General features: G+C 36.6%; 1 protein-coding gene across 1 annotated transcript; it reads right to left on the bottom strand.

Annotated features, from left to right (window-relative positions):
- Positions 1-2,091: 2,091 nt before the first annotated feature.
- YES1 (YES proto-oncogene 1, Src family tyrosine kinase) lies at positions 2,092-16,627 on the bottom strand. The gene is made up of 11 exons (XM_026035382.1): positions 16,358-16,627; positions 11,772-11,871; positions 10,681-10,779; positions 7,647-7,750; positions 7,245-7,394; positions 6,879-7,034; positions 6,438-6,617; positions 5,683-5,759; positions 5,185-5,338; positions 4,543-4,674; positions 2,092-3,728 (listed from the first exon to the last, which is right to left on the bottom strand). Exons 1-11 carry the CDS (start codon positions 16,620-16,622, stop codon positions 3,520-3,522), a joined length of 1,626 nt encoding a protein of 541 aa, XP_025891167.1. The 5' UTR covers positions 16,623-16,627; the 3' UTR covers positions 2,092-3,519.
- Positions 16,628-18,045: the final 1,418 nt, after the last annotated feature.

Raw genomic sequence — 18,045 nt, 5'->3', positions numbered from 1 at the left:
GTTATATACAACAAGGCTCTGAGGCTCTGCAGCAGTCAAAAATGTTGGGGGAAAGTTGGTACAAACATCTACAGCATCTTCACAGAGAAGTTAAAAACAGAGAATTTTATTGGATTAAACAGGTCAAAATAAATAACAAGAGGTTGGGGCTTATTATTAAAATTAGCTAAGTTTATGTTCACTCCACATTTGAAGGTTTCTCAGTATGTAGATCATGTTTCAGAATTGCCAGAATCTCAGAAGAATGGGAGGAAGAACAATACTCTGGCATGATTCTAGCCATCAGCAAGCCATGGGAGACTTTTTTAAAAATACCACTAAAAATCTGCCTAGGAAAGGTAAGAGCTAGTCACAAACGCAGTGAATGACAGAATTCAATACTTGCCAACCTAAGAACATGTTAGATTCTTTTGGTGATGCTTTATGCTACAATAGGGATGTATTTTACCTAAACAGTAGGATCATACCCTTTTTTTTTGTTGTTGTTTAGAAATTTACTCAAGTGTTATGAAAGTATTTTTCAAATACTACAGCTGGAAACAACGCATGACAGAAACCACGTGCAGCCCTGTCACGAGAAAATGGCTATGACCAAGGTGTGGCGGACAATGGGGAGAGCACAGATTACCAGAAATATTACAGAACTGCTGTCATTAAAAATAGTAAAACATTAATAACATTACAGGAAATATTAAAAATACAGTAAACTTTGCAGTTCATGGATTCTGTAGGAAGGTTTAGTGTTGCATTAGTTGTTACTGAAAGTCAGGAACAGGGCGCTGACAGTACTGGCTGCTGCACCTACAGTGGCTCCGAACATACATTCCAAACGTATGTTCATACATCGAAAGAACATACATTTCAAATCCCAAATCCTGAGATTTGGCATTCGAGTAGTACTGGTCACTGAGATAGGTAACATTCAACTAGCACATGAACGGATTTATAAAACTCCCTGAAAAACTGCACAGGAATCAGTAGTGACTGCTAATGCTGGATAAATAAGAGAGATGTGCGTTGGCCTACGGTGCAGTGCTGACTGCCGGCTGAGATTTGACTTTGGAATTTGTGTCCCAAGGATTCCCAGTCTGTCTGTCCATCCATCCACCTGGCGATCAGCTTTAAGTCTAGACAGAACTGGTCCATCCTGGCCAGTTCTTGCCAGGTCTTCCGAACTGAAAGCTTTCCGAAACAGAAAAAATCTCTTTTTCACAGCAATAGTGTAAAGCACACCATGAACTCGTCATCTTTCATGAAAGCACATTAACGGAGTTCACAGAGGAAAAACACCTAAAACCTCATCAAGACAGCTACAGCTGCAAAGTTCATTTTCCTCTTCTGTTCCCCTCCCTCTTCCCTCCATAAGAAGGTTATTCTTTTTTTTTGTTTCCTTTTCTTTTTTTTTTTTTTTTGTCATTGAAGTCTTTAAAATAAGCAGATGCAATCAAGGAGAAATTTATTTTGAACCAATTCTGCAAAACAGTTCAACAATGCCATACTTTATAAAAATACTTAGTTACATAATTAAACTTATTACTATTTATATAAAAAAGGTGAATGTGAATTTTAATCTCTGTTAGGGGTAAGAACCACATCAAGGTCTTGAGGTGAAACACAAATAAATTCTCATAAACATACAATCTCTTTTGGAGAAGTTTTATAATACACAACCATTTACAATGAACACGTTCATTAAGTTAGTGTTTTATTTCATTACTATACAAGTGTTACTACAATGAACTGTTCCATTCAGTAATTAAAATCCAAATAATGCCAGTGTCATTTTCTGGCATTCTTTGTTATAGCTGTATTAATACATAAACTCACATGATTGTGTTATTCATTTTAAAATATTTAGAAAAATTAAAATTCCTTTTTTTTTTTTGGCTTTTTTTTTTTTTTATACATAAAGCCCTTGTAAAATTTGATAACCACAGACATACAGATGATAACGGATGAGGAGGGAAAATGGAATATGATGGCATTGTTCTTATAAAGATCCATTTGGTAGCTAGATTCAGTGTAGTGTAAACCCATGGAAAGTTGTTAGGTTTAGTACCGAAACTATAACCAACTTTTCTGAAATCTGCTAGTTGGATAGCTTTACAATGATAATACAAATTTCAACCCAACAGCTAAGTATGAGTTTAGTGTTTCAAAATCAAATTATACAAGCTTGATCAGAAATTCAAAAACCTCATGCAAATTGTTGGATAGAAGACATGATGTTATTGCTTGATATGTCAGTAGCTGAAGAAAATAAAATCTAGATGTTGTGTAAGCTGCGCTGAATGCCAACAAAAGTTCATTGTCACTATATTCGGTCAATATTAAATATATTTTATCCCTTTAGTTTCTATACTTTCACATTTTCTTCTGTTTACTTTTAGTTAAATAATTCTATGGGAAGGGCAAAAGTGGGAAGCGAAACTGTGTGTAAGAGTGTCTTAATAGTCAAGAGAAGCAAAAGTGCAATCAAATCCCTGAACTAGTGACAGTTTACATTTGTGGCACCCACCCTTATTAACAATATAAAAGCCACATATAACAGTACCAAATCTGTCTCTGAAAATGGGCTAAAAGTGGCCATTTACCAGCTTCAGTCTTGCTTTCTTGGTGAGCTTTGTTCAGGTAGTTTTCCCACACAAAAGCTCTTTGTAAGATTAGAGCTTAAAAGATTAAAGGATTTTCCCCCACCCCAATTTTATTACATAGTTTCAAGTTCAAATATCATCATACTTTATCAGCGTAACTTTATAAAATATTACCTCATTTTCTAGTTACCTTCATTATTCTTAATTAGCTATGCAGAAAGAAAAAAAAAAAGAAAAATCCCTCATGCTACTTTCCAGTTACATTAATAACACGTATTAAACACAGTGCATTATGCTCTCTAATTTCACTATTGAGGTCTACAATTTAGATCAAAGTTTGTCATATATTGTTCCAATTTCTCCTTTAACCTGCCTACCCTAATTAAGTCCATATAAGAGGAAGCTTAAAGATAAAGACTATGCATCAATAGGGTTGCATCACCTTTAAAAGAAAATACCCATGGAATTTTAGTGCAGGAAGTTTTACAGAACTGGAATAGAATTATTTGGTCCCATAAAGTTCCTCTGCTTTAAAATGTCCTACTCAGAGCCACTTGCAACTCCAGACAATTCCCTCTTAGTAGAATGATTACTAAATACCTGGAAAATAAATGATTTCAAACACTGGGTTTGCTGCTATTGTTCACACTAGCTCTTGTTTTACCACCCTGTATTTTTCAATAAGCTTCCTTTGGACCCTGAAATAAGTTGGGAAAAAGAAAAAACAAACAAACAGAATTCCATCATTGGTAATTATAACACTTCAAAAGTGGTTTTGTGCAACTGTATTATGAAATTCCAGTTTGCCATTAAAAGCATGCAAAGTAGCGAAGATTTTCTTTCCTTTGATTCCTTAAAGACATCAGGAATTCTTTGCAAGTCTTTTACATTTGGCAGATTTGTGTATGTTATACAGATTGTTGGCTTATAAATTGTCTCCAGGCTGGTACTGTGGTTCTGTAGCAGTAAAGTAGTCCTCCAGGAAAGACTGTATATATTCAAATGTTGGTCTCTCATCAGGGTCCTTCTTCCAACACAGTTTCATTAACTCGTGGAGAGACTCTGGACAGCCTTGTGGACAAGGCATCCTATATCCACGTTCCACCTGTTCCAGAACTTCCCGATTCACCATCCCTAAAACAAAAGCATTTTATCTTAATGACATTACCTGCAGTACAGTTTGCCATATTTTTTTTTAGAGGTTCTTTCTGAGGACACAATGCGGTTCGGACATGCACATGAAGCTGCCATGACAGTGCCTATAAGTATACTTCATACTGAATGAATTTAAAATATTTTCCCATTAAATACATTTTCTGAAAATTATTTCATTATTCCAACAGTTCCTCAATACCTGGTTCTTTGTCCATTTGTACACTTATTCTTATGTTTTGATACAGGTCATTTACCACTGTTTTGTGTACAAGGCACCTTTCCAGAAGAACAGACCCAAGTATATTCTTGTGCATTATTAATTCAATTCAAGGACCACTTAATTTGTATCTGCCCATGAAAGAGACAGTCTATATCTAACAGAAGTGTCTTAAAATTTGAGTCCCAAATGACAAAATGTCTAACAAAAGATGTGACATATGTTTTGTTTCAAAAACTGGTCTAGCATGTTCACTCGACAGATACTGCAAATTGGGAATATGTCAAAAATAAAAATTTTACAATCTGATAGCTAGCAAAACATAAATGATCTGAAATGACCTATCAGTCATGTTTACAAATGCGGAACACAGAGCACTTCAATTATACACTTGTTAATCTGTAACTAAAACAAGAAACTTTGTGAACACAAGAACCAGCAAAGCATGACTAAGTGTTGGTCTCTGCTTGTTGTCTGGGGACTCTGAATGAAGCTATAAATACAAAAGGAAGCTTCAAAAGCACGGAAGAAAAAACACTCCACTGATAAAAGAAAACATCTTAGATTTCCCCTTACCTGGATATGGCACTCTCCCTTTTGTTACCAGCTCTGTCAGTAGAATTCCAAACGACCACACATCTGACTTGATTGTAAACCGACCATACAACGCTGCCTCAGGAGCTGTCCATTTAATTGGAAATTTAGCTCCTAAAGACATTGGAAAGACAGATACTTAATTTTCTCTTGCTTATGTATCAGCTGCTTAACATTTCAGAATATTTTGAAGTAATGCTGCACTTAAATTTTTACATTATTGTTTTACTGAACCAAATTTGAGGTGACTTAGTGCCTTAATATTTCAAACTTAAAAGCATTAGGATAGTAACTACTGGCTACAATTTTTCTAAGTAGTTTAAAAAGGGAAATAATCTTCAGGATGTGATAAGCACCCTCTACAGACTCTCAGCCCTCTTCAAACACTAGCTCTTTTTTCCACCCCCCCAAAAAAAGAAAAAACTAAAAAATGTGTTTGAAAGAATGAGCAATCTGCCAAATAATTTTGAAAAGTAGAAACTACAAAAACTGAACTTGCACAACTATGATGGTACACTTATATACATATTTTTTATCGCGGAGACAGAACACATGGAGAAATTGTACTAAATGTGACAACTCATCAGAACTTCAAGGCACCTGGATTTATTTATTCAGTCTTACCTTGTCTTGCAGTGTACTCATTGTCCTCTATTAGCCGTGCTAAACCAAAGTCTGCTATTTTACACACAAGATTGTCTCCTACAAGAATGTTAGCTGCCCGGAGATCCCTGTGGATGTAGTTCATTCTTTCAATGTAAGCCATGCCATCAGCAATCTTAAAAATAAAGTTTTATTAAGAATTACTTTGAGAACTATATTAACTTCTTCAAAGCATTACTGTATGTCCTTTTATTTTAGTTCCACTCCCATTACACTAGCATGGGAAGTATTACAAAGCAAGACCTTATGAACACCTACTGGCTATAGGAATCTGGTTACAGTATTTGCTAATTTGGTCCTAGATAGTTTTCTTTGACAACTTACAAATCTACCACAGATGATATATAGAAAAGTAAGCAATAGCTACAATATCCAATAATTATGCTAAGTTTATATCTGATATACTTTCAAATCTCTTGTCTAAAAACAAAATACATATTTTTGGTTTATAAAATGTACCTGTGCAGCCATGTCAACCAGTTGGGGGAGTTTTAAGTACTTCCCTTCCCCTTCTTTTAGGAAGTCTAGCAAGCTGCCTGTAAAAAAATAACACAAACATTTGGGGAAAACATGGTAAAAATCATGAACTTGATCTAGACATGATGATTTACACATTCAGCTTCCAAACTCTGTTTGGAAATGCTCATTTACTAACTTACAACCCAAACAATGCTTATAATTGACTCTATCCTTATTTTTAAGGAAAATATAAAGAGTGAATAAAGAATGAATAAAGAGAATTAATCAACCTTTCAAAACTATAGAAATGAGTGTGATTGTGAGGGAAAAAGAAAACCTAAGTTGTAGATTTTGCAATGGAATTTATTGCAGCAGTCATGAATTGGGTCTCTAGTATGTTTTCAGTCATTTGCTGTATTTTTTTTCCATCAAAAATACAAGTGTGACAGGTCAGCCCCATGCTGCGGCTGCTGTTTATCTGGGGACTTGGCACAGACTTTTCTCCATCTCAGATCAAAAAAAAGGAAAAAAAAACCTCTTGGAAGATTAACAGGAATGAAACAGATGTGCAAAAATCCCATGGTCTAAATCCAAACTGCTTCAAGTAGGTCAAGTGTTGCTCATTTTAATTTAATCAAAATTACCATTTATACTCCAGTCAGTTTAAACCTAATGTTAATTAAACATTTACTTTGTTGCTGATATTTTAAACAAACTTTTAAATTCAGTATGGAAGAAGTTATTCAGTCACACACCTTTTGTCATGAATTCAGTGACTATGTAGATTGGCTCCTCAGAAACAACAGCATACAGGGGTACAAGCTTGTCGTGTCGTAATTTCTTCATGATCTGTGCCTCCTGCAGGAAAGCTTCTGGCATCATGGTACCAGGTTTTAGTGTCTTGATTGCTACTTTTGTGGTTCCATTCCATGTTCCTGGAGAATCCAATTATATTTTATTCTCTGTTAGAACGCTGAAGAGTGTTTCTGACTGAAATCATTTGCTTTAGGCTTCTGCTTTGACAGCTAATAATTATAAATTAGTAACTATATTGAAAATTACTTTAAATTCACATGATTGATCACAATTACTTTTCCCTTCTATTCTTTATCAAACTATCTCTTCAGACTTTAATACTGATTTGCCTAAAATGTTATTAAAACAATCTACAAACAACTGAGAAGTGCTACCCTTACCCATCCACACTTCACCAAAGCATCCTTGGCCCAACTTCACCTCTAGCCTCAAAGATTCTCTGGGAATTTCCCAGGCATCTTTTGCTAGTCCCTGGGTTTGTGGTTTCACAGTTGGACACACAGTTGTCAGCTTATGGCACAGCCCATCAGCGTGTTCTGGAAAATGGAGAATCAAGTTTTGTAGACAGATGGAATAAAAGTATAATAAAAGGAACATGTTAATGTTGATAAAAGAACTATTTAATGTATTGTTTGTCAAAGTCAAAAAGCAATTTTTATAACAGTGAATTAAAAAAAAAAAAAGCTACATATGCAATTTTTCATCCACCTGCAGAGAAATACTGGATCACTGGAATTTCGGCTTACCTCTGTAGTGCTTTACCAACTTCTGCAGTGATTCAAATTGTGCTCTGGTTGTGATATAGTATCCACCATTATCAAGTTTTCTGATTTTGTAGTGTTTCACATTGTCACCTCTGACCTCATCCCAGTCACGTATGGAAAGGGAATAAGCACCTAAAAAAAATTTTTTTTTGGTAAAGAACCAAATAGAAAAGCATATTTAATAAATATTCCATTTAATTAAATAGAATTAATAAATTCCATAATAATAAATGGAGTTTTATTAAACAAACATTTAATAAATGTCTTATCACACATATACACATGTATAGGTGTAAGGTAATAGACCTAAAAATGGCCACTATATTTGGGAGGCCAGGGCAACAGGGGGAGAGGAGGGAAGGAAATACGCAGAAATATACCTACCTTTAGTGGTTTCACTCTCTCTTACTAAGAAAATACCACGCTGGTTCCCAGGATTTAGAAGTAGCCTTTCTGCATCCTTCCTGCCCATCTTACCAAAATACCATCTAGAAAAAGTTAAAGGAAATATCTGTAAATAAAGATAAGCTTATGTAAACAGATAAAGAAATAAAAAAAGATATTTTTATGCAACCTTTATGCAACCTGTGCTATTGCCAGGCTGTCATCAATGTGGGTTTTTTTGACTTATGTCCAGTTAGAATCTCCCCGTCAGCCTTACAGCCATCATCTCTTCTTTCACAAATGAAATTTCTTCTCCTGTACTCCCAAAGCATGCTCATCCTCAGAAAGTTTTGTCCTCCAAAGTTTTGTCCTGGGCCAGGGGCAATTTGAGCATTCAGCTCCCAGTGAATCTTCAGGCTTTGGAATAACCCTTACTTCTAATCATATTTTATTGGGACAGGGCGCCTCAGAAATCGTAAAATGAAGCAAAGTGTAAATTTCAAATATTTTAATTTGGGATTGTTGTAGTACTGAGGAAATTTGGCACTGTAGGTGTAGGGGGAGAAAAAAAACAGTATCAGAAACTACTGCAAAATAACAGTTGTGACAGAAACGTTTTGTGTGACAAAAAAAGAAAAGCAGGTAAGAAAGGATCATTTTGCTGGCATGTGATCAGAATGACCTATGGAGTCATTCAGAAATATCAAACTTACTTTTTATATTTTCTCATGCTTGCAGTTTGACCATTGAAGTAGATGTGTAAAGTCAGAATGAGCTATGGGAGTATGTATGTTTAGGGCAATTTAGATGTAACCTATAATTTTACTGCTGCAAACTTCCACCCCAGCAATCACTTCACATGAAAATGCCACTTCCCTAGACCACGATGGCTATTTACAAATTATGGTGTAAAGTGTTATTTTATTTTACTACCTACAAAGTAATAGAAGGGTTTATTTGTCCTTTTATGAGTGTTCAGTATTTGTAATTTCACAGCATTCAAAAGCCATATGGATAATACGGATCCTGTTGTAAGCAGCTTGTGATATAAAGGTCTTCAGGCTTAGAAAAGACCACTCAAGAAAGATAATCCTAACAATTTGGTGGCTGCATATTGCTTTCACTCTTGTAATTCCAGCAACAATAACAAAACAAAAATCTATAAATGCTATCAAAGCCAAGGACTAACAAGTGAACTTTAAAGTAAACAAAATCTATTCCAAGTGCTGTGGTAACACTTAATAAAATTAGCACTAGTTTTTAAAATATTCCAATTGAAAAACAAATCCTCCCTTGCTGCCTGTGGTGACTCCTTCCCTGCCCACAACCTGACCTCTCCATAAAGAGCACACAACCAGGTGCCTCTTGAGCACGAGCCAGCTGAAATCTGCCCTGGACATGGACAGGAGCACGAGACAGGCATCTCCCCCCCGGAAACGGGTGCAGCCCGGAGCCTACGGAGCTCTCCAGCACGGCAGGCTGCACTGCAGAAACAAGTCGTGATCAGGGACATTTCCCAGGCTTCCTGCTGGAGGTTGGGAGACTCCTACCTGCGACACATCCTCAGGAAGTGACTAAGAGCGTGCTGAAAATCCACACAACTTCGCACAACTTTGCCAAGTTGTATGTGATCCACTGTGCACGTGCCCCTTTAGACACTGACTGCAGACCATGTCTGAGACTGGGACGGGATCCAGCTGACGTCGGGGTCCCCTGGGGAGGGTTTTGGAAAGCAAGGGGGTCCATCCTGAACCTGGCTTCTCCACCTCCTTGACACTTTCACCTGACCCTGTCTTCCACACTGTAAATAACTGAGTGAACCTTCCCCATCAAACCTTCTTAAATCACTTTCTTACGACTGACCTCTGTTAAATCACTAGCTTACCTCAATGGAATGAGTTGCTGCTTCTCCTTTCCAGTGAAGTGCATCACTCCTCACTTACTCACAACAGTCCCACCCCCAGCCATCACATAAACCTGTGTCAAATCCTCCCTCCCTGCTTTTTGCAATATTCTGGAGCAGTATTTTCCCTCTGGAAACACTTTATTCTTAGCTAGCAAATGGACTATGCTTTCTACTAGTGCCACCTGTACAGCTCTAATAGCAGCAAAATATTAAAAATAATATTTAAAATTACCACATAGTTTAAAAATCTCAATTTTTTGGCTAACAAATCATGATTTTAAAAATAACTGAAACTCTGGGACATCAAGCAACCCTGTGACTTTGACATAATCACTTTTCAATAGCAAAGAGGCAGGTGAGAGCAGCAGTAACATGCTAAAATCTCAGCTTGAGATTCAGGAAACATCTTGGAAATTGGGCTGTTTTCCCAGAAGTGCAGTAGGAAACAGAGAAGGGGCCAGATCACATGTCAGGGAATCACTTACTGGCAGTACTGGCAGCTCATATACTGAGCAGTGAAGTTTTATAGTTTCTAGTACAATAAATGCAATTAATCCCTTGAAACAAGTACTCCTAAGATTGCACATCAACTCGTAATTCCCAAAATATTCCCATGCAATTTTTAAGTGCTCTAGGAATAAAGGAATGTTGAATGTGCTGGGACTGCAAGCAATGTTATTTCCTCAAGTCAAAACAGTCCATTGCATTTTGTATTGAAAAGGTATTTGGGGCTGATAACTTAGCAGTAACTGCCCATTTAAATGTTTTTTTCAGAATGTGAGACTAGAGGCTATTAAGAATAGAGCTGACCTTGAATGAGAATTCACCAGGCAAAAAAATAAATATAAAAACCTGGAGCTGAGGGTATGTGGTCTCTTGACAGAAAAACACATTTTTGTCTTTAGCCCTACACCTAGCAAACAGACATATGACATTTACTTGAGTATCCACCTCACATCTTCCAATAATTATACATTTGGCACCATTCAAATAGCATTTCTATCACTGAATTAGTAGCATTAACCTCCTTCTTCATTAAATATGACATGTAGTGACACCACCACCATAGGACTGTAAGTGCAGAATGGATAACAAGAACAGAGTGACAGGAAACTGAATGTGCCTTACTCTTCTGCTTGAATGGAGTCTGCAGGAGCTACATAATTGCTTGGGATGTAGCCTGTTTTTCCTGTAGCAATGGATCGTGCTTCCCACCAGTCTCCTTCCCTGCAATGCAATATCAATTATCTCTTCAACATATAATCAACACATAATTCCCTAAAATGTGAAATTTCACATATGAAAGCAGGTTAGACTTTAGATAACATTTTACCTTAATTAAGAAGGCATACAAAATTATTTGCACTGCTCTGGAATTTATTTCATTTTTTATTGCAAACTACGTGAATGCTTCTTACTGGAATTTTATAATTTAATTTTTCTAAATATAAAAAGCAGCATTTATCTATATATGCAAAACACTAATCTATAACAAGTAGTTTCATGGCAGAGCTGTAAACAGATTCACAGTATCCAGCCTTAATCTGCCTTAGATCACTCTGCCTGTAAGCTGACAGTGAGCAACAAGGCAAAGAGAAGTCAGCTAATAAAACTGGACAAGTGCACGAATGCAAACTATTGCATGCGTGAATTGGAACTGTGACCTCAGCCAAACGCAGCGTGTAAAGAAAACTCCAAGGTGAACAAATAATTTTATCTTTAATAGGCTTTTAGAAATCTGATCATAACGCTGTAACATTACTGCAATTAAGCTGGAATACCAAACTGTGGAGATAACCTAGGGTGGATTTACAAAGGAGCCTGGCAAGATCCACTTGGCCTGGAGCCAAGGTGCTCAACTCCTGCATCCCCAGGGCAGGTTTTTCCCCATTCCCCTCAGTCTACCCATAAGAGAGAATCTGTAACATGCAGAGTCTGGAGCAACATGACTTTCCACCTCTGCTGCCAGAAAAGGGATAACTGTGCCTCATTATAGGAGGAACTAAAGGATATAACTCTATTGACGAAGGAGAAGAGGGCTCTGGGCTTTTCCAAGTTAATGTCTTATCAGTATCAGTATTTTAACCCCTCATTTGTTGAAATCCCTTATTCGAATAAAAAAAATCTGTTTACTCTTCACTGAAAAAAGTTTTAAAGAAACGCTAGGTTAGTATTTATTCCCCTGAACATCCTAGCAAAGTCTGAGTGACAAAACTTACGTGTTGTTAATGATCTGGAACCGTTCACCTTTCTTAAATGAAAGGTCATCTGTAGTTCTAGCTTCATAATCATATAAGGCCACAAATACAGTAACACCACCTTAGGAAAAAAAGAAAAAAAGAGCACTTACGATTATTATGTTAGAGCAACAATGATTTTGATTTAAGGACTAGCCCATAAAAACAACTCATCAAATTTGACCGGGAAGTAAATCAACACTTGGGGTTCCATCTCACTGTAGAAGCTGGATCAATAACCACCTAATTTCTTCGGGTAGAGGATAGTCTACAAACAGATACGCCTGAAAAAAAGATCATCTTCAACCCCCCAAAAAGGCAGCTAGATTCATCACTGGAATTATATTAATACTTATTAATAGAGTACTTATACAACAAAATCTGCACAATGCATTAACACTTAAGCCAATTTATTTTTAATAAATGCAATCCTAGAAGAGCTTACAATACTCTGAAATCATCGTATAAAGCTACCAAGTACAAACTTCTACAAAATAATTTCCTTGTCAAACTGCTCTACAAAATAACTGATATGTTCCCAACGGGATTACACATCAAGCAACGAAACTAAAACCTGAAGTAAAGGGTAAGGGACAAAAACATTAACCCTAGAGCAGTGAAATGTCTTTTTAATTTCATCCAATCTCCCAACCAGTGAAGCAGACTTTTGCTGAGGATGATCCATAACTGTATTACTGTAGAGACTGATATCTAGAAATTCTTCCTAGAGTGAGCATTCCAACTCCAGCAGCTCTTGGGAATTTGCTTCCCCTGCCCCTCTTCTGGTGCACAGCACGTTGCTGCCTGCCCCTTGAACAACACGCAAGTGTGAGAGGATGATGCAAATAAAGACTCTTTTATTTACTGTACAGAAACATTTTCTCACCTTTAAAGAACTAGTCTATAAAACTGGACTAAAGGAGGAGCGGGAGGGCAAGGAGAGCAGGATATATGACACATACTAGGCAACAATAACTATGTACCATAACTAACAAATTTAAAATAGATAAAATGCTCGTGAACCATTCAGACAGACTTCCCAAGATCTAGAAAAGCAGTTTCACAGTCAATGGGAGTTTAGGAAGCTTAATGATAGACCAAACAGTAAAATAATATATTTTCAAGAGTATAATATTATGTTTCTAACATGCATATATATGTACATAACACACATGGAAGACCACCTATAGAAATGTATTATTTCTGTCTTTAGATGTTACAATTAACATGTCCAACAGTGCAATGGATATGCAAAGGACATTTTCTACTTCTAATGTTACTATTTTACTATGGATGCTTTCTGACAGAGAAGTTCCAAGTCATTTAAATATTTTCATTTGATTAAAAGCCTTCCTGTGATCACATTATCTCAGCAGGGCAAACCTGGAAATGATTTACAGTTCATGTAGGAAAAACAGAACAAAAAACTCCTCATAAGATGTTAAGAGCAGGTGGTTTTCTTAGCATGTGATTTACACATTAAGAACTAGTTAGAATATCCCCCAGAAGTTAACACCTAATCTAAGCCAAAAATTAACACAGTTACATAACTTCCCCTGTGTTTATTATTATTTGCATTATTATTTTGATGACACAAGTTGCTGTATGCAGAAAAAAAATGCGGGGTAATATTCCATATTCATACAAACAGAAACCAAATGTTTAGGGAAATAAACCACCTCCACACAACTCTTCAGCAGATGAAGAAAATCAATACCCCGAAGTCACAATATTGCTTGTTTATAAAGCACTGAGAGACTCCACTTTAATACCCTATATGTAGAAAGATATTAATTCAGCATCAGAACAAGTATTAATTCTCTTAAACAGCATAACACTAGTCAGAAAAATGAAAGAATGGATTCAAATAAAATCCATGCAACAAGAGGTATTATTTGTGCTCTTTTCATTATTTAAGAACATCAAAAAGGCTAGTATATAATCCTTGTAAAGTTGTTTCAATTTCAACATTTCAGCTAAGAAAATTTATTTTACTCACACTCACAAGTGTAGTTTATTTTACAGCAAAAAAAATAATAGATTTCAGGATAACAGCATCAATGCAGAGTATTTCAAACAGATACATTTCAAATGCTCCTCAAAGGCTCTCACCACTGTCACCTTTGTGGCTCATTCTGAGGTGATCTAGTATTTAATGCTGTTTATGGATCTAGCATGTCACTTAAAGGCTATCCTTTGATTAGTGCCTAATTTTCTTCTAATCTGGAAATGGTTTTGTAGAAAGCAACAAGTTTTCTTGTTCAGCGTGTGGATGGCAGAACACTAGGAGCCTTACGGAAAGGCAGAATAATGACAACCACTTTTTCTGTTTCATTTTCACTAATACTCTATGAGTTCAAAGTGTTTGGTGACCGAGAATGTATAACATAGGGGCTAGTGTGTCTTACACAGATTTCTCCTCTTTTTCTTCTCTAATAGAATAAAGACGGCCCAGCTCTCTTCAAACTTACAGCTACAGGCTATGATGACAACCGTATCATCCTTCTGTCAGGCATCACTGATGGACTCGTTTAAGTACTACTGACACTTACGTCCCTCTGTTTGACAAGCCCATCTATTCTTGCTCTTCCTAAGCAAAAGGCCACGGAACAGGATCCACTATTCTATTTGTCACGGTTACAGAGGGCTTATCCCTGCACAAAGACAGCTGTGGTGTGCACGATGCCTCTGTAAACAAATTATACATCAAGATTTACTCTGGTTCATAATATGACAAGAACAGACAAGCCTGGAAGTCCCAGTTCGCTGTCATGAGTTGTATGACACCTACCTGCAGTTTTGATGACTTACAACCAGACAAAAGCTGTCATTTTATTTATTCACAAAAACAGCCAACTTGGATCTAAAAAATGGAACTGCATTTACCCTAAATTGATCTTTTTTTTTTATATTAGGAAAAAAAAACCAAGAAAAAGGTGCATGGAGGGGCTTGGGGGACAGGACAGATTTTGCAAAGCAATGAGAAATGATTACGTTGGCAGCATCATTTTTACCAGATCATAAAAGGATGGGGCATTTACCCAAATCAACCTGAATCCACACAGTAGAAATTCAGGACTATCTTCCCATGAGAAATCTCTCCTGTTGATCCTGGTCCAAGATATACAACATGATTAATACTAACTGGCACGGGAACAGGCAAGAGAACCTCCTTTCTGGGCTCTGCAGCAAAAGATTTATGTTGTTTGGGGGCGGCATTCCTGGCGTCAGGAGATGCTCAGGAGGGCGGGAATTCTGATGTGAGCAAAGAGCCAGACCTGGTGGAAGGCCAATGCACTGAGGCCCCTGGTGGAAATGAAGACTTCTTTAAGCACACCAAAGTTCACTTACTAGTGCCAATGCATAAAAAGAAATGCTGCCGTTATTTCATTCCTGCACACGTTATTCCAAAACTGGGATTCAGAGCTGGCTTAAAAAAATCTGACACAAGATAGATGCTCATTTTAATTATCTGTTTTTTAATGGATTCCCATAAGGGAACAGGAGGTGAACATTATCTGACTGTTCATATTTGGTTTCCAGATCTGCTTAATGTCAGGGCCATCAGGGTTTTCACGGATCTCAAATTTCTCGTGTTTTAAAGCTTTTAAATGCCACAGTACTAAGCAAACATTTAAAAACTGTAATTGTGCTAACATTCAAGCTCTGTGGCAAAACTAAAAATAGACTAACAAAGAATTATTTATGGTATTTTGGGAAGTGTCCCTGCATAGTTTCTAGAAAAAAAACACTCTTTCCTTGCAAAAGAACAATGAAAAAAAAAGAAAAAAAGTGAAACTGTATGCACACACACAAATGCTAACTACTGAGATTAGCCATGGGCACAAAATCAAAACTTAAAAAAAAAAAAAAAAAAAAAGGTATTAAGATTTTTATATAAAGGGAGAGGGGTCTACACATGAAATATATGTCACTGCTTTAAAATGTTTGCACATTGCAATAGTTTTACATTTTAACATTTTCAGCTTCAGATTTCATATGACCACGAGCATGAGATTTCTGCTTTCTTATTTCATACATATTGTTCATATAGTATTCAGCACACACCGCATATCCTTATCTTTATGGACAGAATCATTATTGCACTAATATAAGTAGCTTATAGCTAATCAAATAAGTTTGAGAATTAAATTACCAATTTCCTGAAATTCAAGATTCTTCTCATTTTGTACCTTTCTCCAAAAGTTTAAAGCCATTACTCCATGTGTGTCTCTAACAGCTTAGAATTTCTAACATGGTTTTAGCATTTATTCCCATTTCTGCATTTAATGTTAATGCCAAATTTCTTTGTGCTCTGATCTTAACCCCCTCCTCAACACCAAATACATTAAAAACAAACAAACAAAGAACAGATAGAAAACTCCCAACCCCCCAAATGATGGGTATGGTCTGAATTACTATCTGAGTAGTTAAGATTTCTGAGAAACAGAAATCCCTTAAGAGCAATTTATTTCAAATATATACTTTATTTCTGGATGGGAAGCTATTATTATTTCTTGAAGATGAATGTCAAGCTTACAGGTAAGTTAAAATGATGTAATACTCACCCGTTAAAGTACTAGGATATGGAGTTGGCACAGCTGAAAATGAAGATGATGCTCCTCCAAATGGTGTCATTCCTGAGGGTCCTCCAAAAGGAGTCATGGAATGACTATTAAAATTAACTGTTGATCCCTTTATTGCGGGTGATTGTGTTGCTTGGCTTGAGTCTGATCCATAATGGCTGGTATGGGAACTAACAGGTTCTGGAGTATTATCAGTCCTGTATTTCATGGCTGGACCTTTGTCTTCTTTGCTTTTAATGCACCCCATGGTCGCTTCTGTGAAAGAAAGAAAAAAAAAGGAAATTGATCTTTATGTTGCTTCTTCTAACAGGAAACACAGAAGACACACAAGAAGTTCTCATAAATATTGATTTATCACTTGGAAAAAAAAACAATAAAAATAATTATAATCCCCAGGAATTGTTACTACATGTAGATAACACATTCTGGAAGAACTAGTAGCACATTAAGATTAGTCTTCATATAATTCCTTGGCGGGCTACAGAAGGTAAGAAGATAAGGGAGACAGACAGACAACAAGCAAGGCAAGGAACTGTGACACTGAAGACTTGAATAGAAAGGGAGAATAGAAAGATTCGGACTTTTGAGCAGAGGTATCAGAGTGATCTGATACAGTTATATAAGAAAATAAGTGGGAAATCTCAATTTCATTTTTTAAGCACCTGTGCAAGGAGGTTCTGATCTGCTGATTATTACATCAGATTGTTACAACTAAGGATAGCTTTAAAAAAATAGGTATGTGTTCATTCACTTCCCCCCACACACCTTAACAGCTCACACAATTGAACCTGTAATATTCACTGCCATGGGACAGGACCAAGCAAGAGTTTAAGCAAAATGATAACCGAAAAAAAAAACAGAGACAAGAGTAACCATCCATCCATAGTTTAGAAAGAAAACTGCAGCCTGACAGGTGACAATTTTCTAGCATTAAGTGCTCAAGACTACCTCAAACTTCTACTGCAAGCAGACTGTTCCTGTGGGAATAGCTGTTTACTGTGGGGATAGCTGGTACCTGGGGACAGCTCTGAGACAGGAGACATGCCACAAACAATTTACTGCTGCCTAAGAAGTCCCCATCTGCCATTTGTCAGGTGGTGACAACTGATGGCAGCATCTTCTGACTTACGCCCACTGGGACACAAATGAGGGAGGAAACGGGAGTCCATACCAGATGCAATGCTAATCTCGCATGAAAACTCCTGTCTTTCCGAAATAAAAATCTACTTTAACTTCAAAAGCCCAGAAACTTCCACAAAAAGAGGAAACGACTGTTCTACATTATTTTTACCTGATTTGTTACAGAAATGGCAGCAATTTGAATGCATTAAAATATGTCTTTTTAAACTGCAATGACAGTTTTTACAGATGTTTAACTAACAATGTAGGACAAACAATTAGGAAAAGTTTGTCATTGTATGCCCATTTTTTTTTTCCATTTCAATTCTCTCTTACATTGTTGGCTAAGAGAAACAAGCATCCAGAATAAAAAAATCTTACTAAACAAATCCTAATATTTTTACACTGGGACAAAACACACTTCTTAATCTAAAACGGTCTTCTGATTTCCTCTATATAAATAACCATTATAATATTAATGTTGCTGTCTGAAGTTTACTGATCATAAGTCGAGAACCCTCGCCCTACACCCCGTCCCTGACAGGGCGCAG

Source organism: Nothoprocta perdicaria, unplaced genomic scaffold, assembly GCF_003342845.1.
Source record: "Nothoprocta perdicaria isolate Ctin4 unplaced genomic scaffold, notPer1 scaffold_16, whole genome shotgun sequence".
NCBI classification, from domain to species: domain Eukaryota; kingdom Metazoa; phylum Chordata; class Aves; order Tinamiformes; family Tinamidae; genus Nothoprocta; species Nothoprocta perdicaria.
Note: the sequence above shows the minus strand (reverse complement) of the source record. Positions and strands in the feature narration are given on the sequence as shown.